The 11,061-nt window shown below is 38.6% G+C and overlaps 1 protein-coding gene across 1 annotated transcript; it reads right to left on the bottom strand.

Annotated features, from left to right (window-relative positions):
• Nucleotides 1-1,059: 1,059 nt before the first annotated feature.
• Nucleotides 1,060-10,995, bottom strand: cd247 (CD247 molecule). The gene is made up of 8 exons (XM_076983200.1): nt 10,683-10,995; nt 3,265-3,362; nt 2,780-2,824; nt 2,622-2,696; nt 2,431-2,460; nt 2,182-2,235; nt 1,994-2,017; nt 1,060-1,874 (listed from the first exon to the last, which is right to left on the bottom strand). The coding sequence occupies exons 1-8, from the start codon at nt 10,744-10,746 to the stop codon at nt 1,806-1,808; spliced, it is 459 nt and encodes a 152-aa protein (XP_076839315.1). The 5' UTR covers nt 10,747-10,995; the 3' UTR covers nt 1,060-1,805.
• Nucleotides 10,996-11,061: the final 66 nt, after the last annotated feature.

Here is an 11,061-nt window from a genome sequence, read left to right as displayed (position 1 = left end):
TTTCAAACCGGCGTAGTGGAAAACACGCATTTGACTGTCTTCACAGCTAATAATTTACACTCGCCACTTAACACAGTAAGAAAGGTGGCTCTTGGTCTATGACGGGTTGGCCACCCCTGCTCTAGGTCGACCCTGTCAAACGTCTGTGTTCCGCTGTAGGCCCGTGCAGGTATTCGATAACGCCACGCGAGAGAATTACCAAAGACCCGATCAGTGATTGTGCAGCTGTGTCCATCTTGTGCTGTTGCTTAAGAGGCGTCAAGAACACACTGTTTTCACAAACGGCCTCCCGTGAGTTCGGTTTCTAGAGAACGCTTCGCACCGTTGTGCTGCGTGCTTCTGTGAGCGTGCGTACCACTTTCATGTGGTGTTTATTACACTTGTGTTCTATCATTTTCTCTTAATTCTCATTAGCAGCAGCTTTTTATAGCTTTCTTCCAAAGCAAACATTTTCAGTACTGTTATTACAGTTAAAGTACCAAAGATCCTTTCCTCTTTTTTTGTGTCTTCTCTTTTGCTTCTAAATTCCGATATTTTTTTATTTTGTAACTCACAGTTGCTCTGTCACTTAACATGACTTTTTAATGTACTAAAAGTTTGCTTTTCCAAATGCATGGTTTTCTATACAACAGTGGTCGGTGTAAGATCAAGGTATTTCTGCGTGCAGGTTTTGTAATGTGTATCTTCTGTAATGGCCGTCGTTATTTTTCAGATCTAACCCTTCTCAGTTTGAAGGGTTTGCTTTGTCACTACAGAACGTGTATAGTGTTCAGCTTTATGGTAGAGGAATGCTACCAAAGGATTTCTTCACAGCTGTCCAAGAGATTTGTTCAGAAAACAGATTTTCCAAGGTGAAGTGGATAAAATGTATTTTAACCAACTGGGTCATCTGATATTAATACTGTAGTCTGCTGTTTTTTAATGTCTTTTGTGTAGTCATTGTTATAATATGAAAGATGTAGTTGTATATATCATTAAAACATTTTCAATGTGTTATCAAAATGTTGTCTTTGGCTATAAAAGGTACAATACCTGCAGACACTAACACTACACCAAAGCCACAGAGGAATAGTTTGTTTATACAACATTGTGAATATATCAAATCTACACACATTCTCAGTATATCAGCATTACATTAAAAAAAAAAAACTAAACAAAAAACTCCGCAAAAGCCAAATAAGTGCATGCCTGGTTTGAACACGCTGTACAGTAGCTGATTGGTCTGTGCACACACTACGACTGCAGCTAAGTGGAAACTTTCATGCCCTCCTGTGTTGGTGCTCGTATGTCGGTTTTTCTAGGCATGTTGTTGTATGGCAAACCATAGACCACATGAAACCAGAACAGCGCCTCCCCCGACATTATACTGCAGGAGCTGTACAGACATGTAAGAAGGAAGGAGCCATTCTACACAAGCATATATCAGTCATGCGTGCTCTTCTACGCTTTCTACGTTTTAGTACAGTTTACAAGATTAACATATTTTTTTTTACAGTGTTAAAAAATTTAATTCGCTCTGTTCAAAACATTTGTTATTTTAGAAAATAAGAATGTAAATTAATTGAGGGGATGGTTTAAACATTCTGGTGTTGATTTCTTCGATGCTGCGTTTCCTGTAGGAGATTGGTTGTCCATAGAACACCGTTTACCCAAAGTGTTAAATTGGCTCACAACAACTGGGCAGATTAATTATGGGTTTGATAATTGTTTTTGTACAGATAAATAAGAGCATTATTCAACAGTGAAAGGTGTCGAGTTGGACTGCATGATTGAATTTGTTACAAATGAACACACTACTTAACGTGTTAACGACGTGGGGGCAGCGGTTGCATGTGCAGAGAATCGTATGTGTCCTTAGAGGCAGAACTCAGACCCTGGGGCAGAAATTAAAATAACGATTAATATTCATTAATAAGACATCTTGTTGGAAATGTAGTTTTTTCTGTTCAAGTGTAAATAAAAGTGTGAGACTAAGAATGTGGCATTTGCTGACCTGGTACACTTGGTCCTGTCGACGCTGTGGAGAGGAATAATATGGCAGTTAGCCCAAACCCCCAAACCCTGTCATTGCATTTGAAATCCCGAGCCTCTTAATTCAACAATTCCACAGTCATTCTATTATAGTGAGCATTAAAGAATTCAAATCAAGTAATGTTCATAAAATATTTGAATCAAACTTACATCCTTTTTAACTTGGATCTCCCTGTATGTGTCCTCGGTCTTTTTCTGCAGAGGCTGTAAATGAAAACCTTAATGCATTAATAAGGACTTTAATATGATTTTCAGTTAAACTTGAGCAAAATGTGGTGCACATGTAGTAATAAGGAGCTCTTGGTTTTTTTTGTTTCCTCCCCCCTCACATATTGTTTCGCAACTCTCTCACAATTTGAAAAGGTTACGGTAATGGTGTTCTGATGACGGGGTCTTTACCGTATATGTGTCCTCCTGCGGTCTGCGACGCTGTATTAACACAGACAAACAGTGAATATCAACAGTTTGATTCTTAAGTTAGTAATTGGTACTAAAATTCAGTTTGACTGTTACGTGCATCATTTATAGCACACTGACACTGCATTTGGGACAACCTTCCGTTCATTGAAGAGTCACTTCAGGCCACTCACCCCATGGGGACGTCCAACTTCAGGATCCCTCTGTCTCAGTCTATCGTAGGGGGCTTGGTTTGGCTCCTTTAGTACCTTTAAAATGTCAATGAAATAGATTACACACGATTAATGGCTTGTGATGAATACTGATGTATGGGAGTACTGGAAAGGCTTACCTGATAGTCAGAATCTTCCCGAGGTTTAGATTTTGGCTTAGCAAACTGGTTAAAAAGACAAAATGATACAGTTGTAGGCAATTTGTTTATTCTATATGAATCTAGTTTAGCTACTGTAACTAGACTAATTATGTCTAGACTTATTCATCTTGATGTTTTTAAAAATAAAGGCTTATCCACAAATAATTAAGGTGTTGATTAAGTCAAATGCAAACCTATATAATCTATAGATCTATTAATGTATACAGATTTTGTAAATGTAAACTAAATGTGTTTTCTTTAGCCAGTCTCACTGACATAAGAAGAAAACAAAGAGGCTAATGTGTGTTTTAGTGTCTTCATCCACTATTGCTTTTAAACTCTGTGAAACTGTAAAATGAAATGAAAACTTAATATTGATGAATATTTGAAAATGGTAGAAAACAGTTTGTAAGATGTATATATTTTTAACAAATATTGTATCAGTCATGGAAGAAGAGACTTACTTTCTCCCGTAGAAACAGGGCAGTGATTATGATCCCGTACACTAACAGGAACACGTCTAGGACGTAGCAGAACTTCGGGTCATAGAGTAAACTTGCATCTGTGTGAAAAGCAATTGCACAGGTCATAAATCGTTTTTTTCCCCAATTGCATTAACAAAAACGATATATTCCTAAATTCCTAATTGTACTGTTTTTGCTGTGTGAGTATTATATACAACAAACTAGAGATTATGACTGTAAACTACAAATGAGTTCTCCAGAATTCAGGAATGCGAGTCTGTGGTTCAGGGTTAAATGTATTACTGTATGAAAAAGTACGTCATTAGAAACATTTTGTTTTGTTTACCTTTTGATCTGAGGCAAACACTTAAAATATTGATCCTTGAAATTAAACAAGACTACTTCTTTTCTTTACTCCTTATTTCAATTACAAGAGTGTATAGGAGCTTTCAAACATACACCGAGCAGAGTTGAACCCATTCCTGTGTACACGTTACACGCATGAAATGTGACACAACCTGACACGCACACAGGCAAGGTGCAAACTAAGTATTTGGTGTGTGAGATCCACCAACCCTTTGTGGTTGGTGAGACACACAGTTTCTAGTTCAGTGGTTTTCTCAGCTGCAACTCTCTCCGAGGTAAGCTGGTTTAACTGACTGTGTGTGTGTGTCTTTGAGAAACAGACAGACAGGGTAGGAAGGAGGAGGAAGGCTCATGTGGGACATATTTACAACATACACCTACGCTCACATGTAGACCGATTTCTGAAATGATAGCACTGTCAAGCACTGTCACACCAGGCAAGGTAAAAAAGGGTCTTCAAAAGGTGTGACTAACTGCTCATCCGCAGATTAAAATCTTTAGTTATTAAGATGATAACTTGTGTAGCTTTCTTTGTAAATATAGTTTTCTTTCCATAGATGTGTCACTGGCAATAGTGGTAACCTGTGTTTATTTGTTAATTTATTTTCTAATTATTTTGTGTATTGTTTGTAAGATTCCTACATTCCAATTGTATATAAATGTTAATTATGTATTTATTCTTTGACTGCAGAAATGCACATAAAGCAGAATGTATGTGATACAGTTGCGATACAGTTTAATTACCAAGAAGATGGATAGGTAAGATGTAAATATTAGATACAGTAATTATTCCAGTGCACATTTAGTTATCCAAGTTGACTATTTTCTTTTTCAGGTTTGCATTTGAGATTTCAAGCTGCATGACAAGAATCCAAATCCCTCAATATAAGTTGTACAATACTAATGGTATTTCTGGATATCACATCTTATAAATAGGTCTAACACTACATTAAATGGTTTAACCAAAAAGTAATGGTCACAAGAAATTATAAGCTAGTGGGTTCCAGTTGCAACATTTGCCCCCCCCCCCAAAATCCCCTCAAATATCTTGTCCCTATTCTAATGAATACTCTGAACTGGACTGAGTTTCATATATTAGAGTAGGTACTCTGAACTGGACTGAGTGTTATATATTAGAGTGGGTCTCTGAACTGGACCGAGTGTTATATATTAGAGTGGGTCTCTGAACTGGACCGAGTGTTATATATTAGAGTGAGGACTCTGAACTTGACCGAGTGTTATATATTAGAGTGGGTCTCTGAACTGGACCGAGTGTTATATATTAGAGTGAGGACTCTGAACTGGACCGAGTGTTATATATTAGAGTGGGGACTCTGAACTGGACCGAGTGTTATATATTAGAGTGGGTCTCTGAACTGGACCGAGTGTTATATATTAGAGTGAGGACTCTGAACTGGACCGAGTGTTATATATTAGAGTGAGGACTCTGAACTGGACCGAGTGTTATATATTAGAGTGAGGACTCTGAACTGGACCGAGTGTTATATATTAGAGTGAGGACTCTGAACTGGACCGAGTGTTATATATTAGAGTGAGGACTCTGAACTGGACCGAGTGTTATATATTAGAGTGGGGACTCTAAACATTCAGTTTTCTCTATTCGTGTTTCCCTGTTAATGTGTCTACGCAAGCGACCGCATCCACTCCTCTGACCCCCATCGATGAAGATGGTGCCACTGGTGTCTCTGTGGTTTCCTCTTGAAGTTTTTTTTTCCATGAAGAGCTGATCCCTTCTGCGATAAGTCTGGCCATGTTACACTGAACTGATAAGCTCTCTCACCGTGATGCCTGATAGAAGATCAGCGCAGCCCAACCATGTTTGACATGTATAGTTGGGTCCCCATAATGCAGGTTACCGCCCGTGTCTTAGTTTCATTGTTTAAACACACATTTAAAAGATCTTCCTATGATCATTACATGTAAAGCCATTGACAACCTCACAGCATCATTACCTCTATGTGCACTCTTGGCTAAAGTGCTCTTTTGCATTGCTTTACTTGTGATGGCTCTAGGTTGTGGTCAAGACTTTGTTTCCCTTTCAACCCACCACAATGGTCTACAGGTGTGGTTAGCTTACCTTCTTACAAGCAGCATTAAGAATTAAACATGTACATTTACACTTGTTTAAACTGAAGCGTGAAGACAGGAAGCAGCATACAGTACTGAATGACACCTGAGGGAATATTGTTAGGAGTTCTACTGAAAATACTGTAAAAAAATAGATTTTGTGGGTTACTCGTAGGACCTTAATGGCTTATTACAATGATTGTTTAATAGGAAATTGAAAGTTTATATGTCAGCCTTACAATATTGCATTTTCTCTTGACTGGAACTTTAACTGGTCACATTTCAAGTATCAGCACTTCCATTTAAGAGTTTCAGTTATTTTCCCACACCTAAAAATAAAGAACATCAATCCAAGTTCTGATTAATCCTGGTCAAAAACACGACAGCAGGATCCTAGAACATACTAGAACACGCTTCTGTCGCGTGACCCACCAGATGCTTGTACTGCGTCACAATAATATTTTTAATGATTTTATTACTTTGGTCAGATCAGCATAACCTACTGCAGTAAGTAACACAATAACACCTTTTGGAAAACAAGCTTTCAAAGGAAGTGCTATTAGGCTGACTATCTGGCTCAGGGTTCAGAGAAGATCCTTCTCTCTGTCGGAGATGCTGATGAGCTCGAGGGGCGCGTGCATGAGGAAACCACCGTAATGTCATTTTATGTGAACGTTCACATTTGGTGGGGCTACTTGAGATGGGTCTTCAGTCAGACACAGGAAGTCCGGTGGCTTCCCGTTCAAGTTCGTCTTCTTTATCTGCATTTTACCACACGTACAAAGACAATTATGAAAAAATATAGTTGTTGTCATGCATGTAATTAGTTATGTTAATGTTTTGCGTATTTAGACCATTACTTTTGCATATTTTAGCCATATTTAGATTATTGTTCCAGTTTGTTGCTGGATTTTGTATGTTATTTATATTAAAATGCCTTTGCAAAATGTAAAATGTTCCTTTATGTACTAGAACAGTGCGCTTTTGATCTTTAAAACCCAAATATTTGTGAAAAATAACCAGAATCAAGAATTCACTGAAAAGTGATGAGCAACAAGCGACTTTGCTTGTCTCCTTGTGACCCTGAGCCTCTGATCATCGTTCTGCTAAAATTTCAACATGTGCTGAGGGCGTTTTGTTGAAAATGAAAATTAAATGATGTCATTGCCTGTAAACTGACATTGCAACCCCCACAGATCAAAAATGGCATTTTCCTAAACATCAGAGGCTTAGAAATATATTAATAGAAAAACTGTGTTGTGGTATAATTGGCAGGGAGGATTAGCACATGATGGAAATTATGCAAGTGTCTCTAACATTCCACTGACACTACGAATATAATGATCTACGAGTACAAAAACAAGAACAGAAACAGCAGTTGAAATGATAGGCAGAATATATATATATATATATATATATATATATATATATATATATATATATATATATCTCTCAGGGGTGCTCATTACGTCGATCGCGATCGACCGGTCGCATGACATTAAAAAGTAGTGGATGAATGACAGGATATCGTCCATCTGCTCTGACGGTTGTATATATATACACCGCCCCGGTAACAATTAACGTTCGTTCGTCGTCGTCGTCCCCCCCCGTCAACAATTTACGTTAACCCCCCCGTCAACAAATTACACTCGGGGCAAGTAGATCTTTCTGACTTGGTCATCTTATAAGTAGCTCGCAACTTGAAAATTTGTGGGCACCCCTGATATATAATCACTAATAGGGCGTTCTATAGGCATCTTAATCTCTAATAGGGCATCTTAAGAGCGACCTCCATTCTATTTGGAATTTTGTTTTAATTACTGAAGAATTAATATTAAATTGATATTGAAGAATTATATGGATCTAATTGATATGGCTCAGTCATGTTCACATCACCATTGTGCTACATACATATTTCCTTTGAGTTTCTTAAAACCCCTTTTCTGATGCGATAGAGAAAAGAGCCAAAGACGCTTTCGTCCACTTTTCTGTCTTTGTGATTATACTACATGACATGTTTTTTACCATTGGCTTGGGTATCCCATAATTCATGAATACATGAACGTCAGTTTTAATGTTATTGCTACAAATTAAATTGATCATAGGTCAGGAAAACGTCTATTTCATTTGGGTTTTTTTTTCATTGAGAACTAGATGTTTCAGATGGCAAACCCTCATTTCCATTGATTCATCGAGCTTTTACGAGATTCAATCATCTACCAAAAGTATCTGCAAGCAAAAATGTATTATCGGAAAACTGTTGGAAGATAAAAAGTACCACCAAAGCATTACGCATATAATTTGTGTGTGTGTGTGTGTGTGTGTGTGTGTGTGTGTGTGTGTGTTGAATGAAAATAAACATTGCCTGGAAATGGGTAATAGTTTCAAGCATTCTCTGAAACAGTGGTAAATCTGACAGGAGCACACCTTTTGAAACCCTTGTAAAAACATGATTACCATATGTGAGATTTACCAGTTCTGTTAAGATGAGTAGTAACGCCAGCTCAGAGAATTGTTATATTCATGGTTACAGACGGAAAGTGCCCTCCTACACAGAGTTCCTCTGTGGGTAAGGGCAGCAAATGTCTTAAGCCTTAAGGCTAATCCAGGACCAGATTCATTTAGCCGAAGCCTAACCTAAACCACTTATGAGAAATCTAGAGACTGGTCTCACATCAGTTGGAAACAGCACCACATAGCAGGCCTTCTCTCCACATATCTCAGTACATTCTGCTGTTTTTGCAGGGCTACTGGACACAGCAGTGCGAAGCAGTACAAACCCAGCAGGGTAGGAGCAGAGAGGGACAGATGATTTGTGTCTTTAGTGACCATCATTTGTCTGTCACTAAAGACTCCAAATCTTACACTTCTAATGATGCTAGCGGGACACATTTGGCTAAACTGGGATCGTTAGAAATTTCTCTTTGTAATTTTACTTTGATTATTTTATATTAAATCAATCCTGAACAGCCAGTCAAAAGATTCAATACGTGCTCCCAAGAATAAAGTACGCATACACACACATATATGTTTGCGCGGCTGCGGTATTGACAAAGGGGACATGACAAAGGAGAAAGGACATTTAGCATGTGTATAAGACATTCAATATGTTTCTAATAATTTTTGTGTGTTTGTGTGTGTGTTCTCTGGAAGTGAGAGGTATCTTAAAGCAGCCAACGGCACGTGTAAACACTTCTCAGTCATCTCAGTGCAAACACCTCTCAAACCTCTCGGTCCTCACAGTATAAACACCTCTCAGTGTAAACACCTCTCAGTCCTCTCAGTGTAAACACATCTCAATCCTCTCAGCGTAAACACCTCTCAGTCCTCTCAGCGTAAACACCTCTCAGTCCTCTCAGTGTAAACACCTCTCAGTCCTCTCAGTGTAAACACCTCTCAGTCCTCTCAGTGTAAACTCCTCTCCGTCCTCTCAGTGTAAACACATCTCCGTTCTCTCAGTGTAAACACATCTCCGTTCTCTCAGTGTAAACACATCTCCGTTCTCTCAGTGTAAACACATCTCCGTTCTCTCAGTGTAAACTCCTCTCCGTCCTCTCAGTGTAAACACATCTCCGTTCTCTCAGTGTAAACACATCTCCGTTCTCTCAGTGTAAACACATCTCCGTCCTCTCAGTGTAAACACATCTCCGTTCTCTCAGTGTAAACACATCTCAGTCCTCTGAAATCCTTGTAAATCTCTCTCAGTGTTCTTCTCCACATAAACAAATAAGTTTGACTCGGAATGGGGAGTTGTGCATTTTCAGGGAGATAATTTTGCATTTTGGCAATTTGGCAACATAACTCATAATAAGCGATACTTTCACATATCCATTTTAGAAATTGAGTGAATAATGTTAAACATTAATGTAATGTTTCATGAGTATTACCAGTACTTTTAAGAAAGACAATGAGAAAATGCAGGTTTGACAGTGTGTGTGCACATTTTGTGCAACTCCTAAGGACCCGTTTGAATCAAATGCTAAATGAACCAATGGGTCTTATTTGTGTGTGTGTGTGTGTGTGTGGGGGGGGGGGGGGTGCATGTAAAACATGGTCAACATTCATTAAATTATCTATTCAAAACCATTTATCAGTTTTTAAAACTTCATTCAGCACAATTATTGTTACTTACAGAAATTGTATTACTTTTTGCAGATTCTAAAAATTGCATTGTTAATCTACATTTATCTGTTTGTTTACATTCAGAAGATGACTTGTAAAAAAAATTAAAAAAAAACATTACAAAGATTTTTTACAATTTGAAACAGTTGGAGTTTCGATTACAAAGTAATCGTTACAATCCCCTTCGCAACAAGTCCATCATAGTGTTTCGTTGAGGGTATAATAGATTTGTTTTGAATGCATTTGCCTATTTAGACTGCAAAATCCTAAATAAGTTGTAGGAGGAAAAGAAAGAAAATACATTTCAAGATGCCCCAGAAAATAAACCACAAGTTCAGATCAATTCACAAACACGAGACATATTCGTTTAGACGTCAGAAAGAGTCAAGGCCCTCACTAACCTTTTAGCAAGGGTCTAACGCTCGCACTTGCAAAACTTTAAACATGCAAAGATTTAAACATGATGGTGTTCCCAGGTGAAGGTGTCAATTATTGACTTGAAAAAGGACATTTGTCCATTTTCTTGAATTTCATTTTAGTTTGTTAAAAAAAAAAGGTTCTTTGTTTCAAAGCTCAGCAGACACCAGCTGAATTTCATCAAAGATGGCTGCCTTGAGTGGAGCCAAATCCTTCTACATACGCTCCATGTTCCTGAGCCCAATAAACTAGACTCTACGTACCAGTTTTTAATAAAACCTCATGCACTGAGGAAATGTAATAATAAATGTGATACTGTAATACTAATATGTAAAACCAGAGACAGCAACTCTCTTTTCAGAGACAGCAACAGTTTTCTCTCTCTTTACTGGGGACAAGTGCAAACACAAAAAGCCAAGTCTTACCTGCCACGACCAGAGGAACCTGAGAGATAAGCAGCACTAACACCCAGGCCTTCTGATGCCCCATGTTTCCTTGTCCGATATATCCACAACAGTTTCCCTGTTGTTTTTGGCACGAGCAGGGCTAGCCCCCAGAGGAAACGTTTAGGCGCTCAGGTGCAGGGAGGCAATGGTGAAGTGTGTCTGTGCGCACTTGTGTGGTAAGCTTCAGCGATGCGACAGCTTCTTTGAAGCTCTGAACAACTCTGTCTGGTGACAGGAAGTGGCTCCTCTGAGCTCCACCTGGTAATGCAGATGAGTCACCCCTCCCCCATGCAACATGGCGGCCTGAAGCTTCGTGACCCGTTTTCTGAGACCCTCCTGTGCTGTTGTGAGATGGGAC

Source organism: Brachyhypopomus gauderio, chromosome 20 (assembly GCF_052324685.1).
Source record: "Brachyhypopomus gauderio isolate BG-103 chromosome 20, BGAUD_0.2, whole genome shotgun sequence".
Lineage (NCBI taxonomy): Eukaryota > Metazoa > Chordata > Actinopteri > Gymnotiformes > Hypopomidae > Brachyhypopomus > Brachyhypopomus gauderio.
This window is presented reverse-complemented; position numbering and strand designations above follow the sequence as displayed.

What these genes read in the sequence shown, in the direction of transcription:
- cd247 (XM_076983200.1), bottom strand. Translation starts at nt 10,746, where the DNA reads ATGGGGCATCAGAAGGCCTGGGTGTTAGTGCTGCTTATCTCTCAGGTT. An exon ending in AAGTTGGACGTCCCCATGGG is followed by an intron (nt 2,461 to 2,621) that starts GTGAGTGGCCTG and finishes GTGTTAATACAG; the next exon opens with CGTCGCAGACCGCAGGAGGA. An exon ending in AGATCCAAGTTAAAAAGGAT is followed by an intron (nt 2,018 to 2,181) that starts GTAAGTTTGATT and finishes TCCTCTCCACAG; the next exon opens with CGTCGACAGGACCAAGTGTA.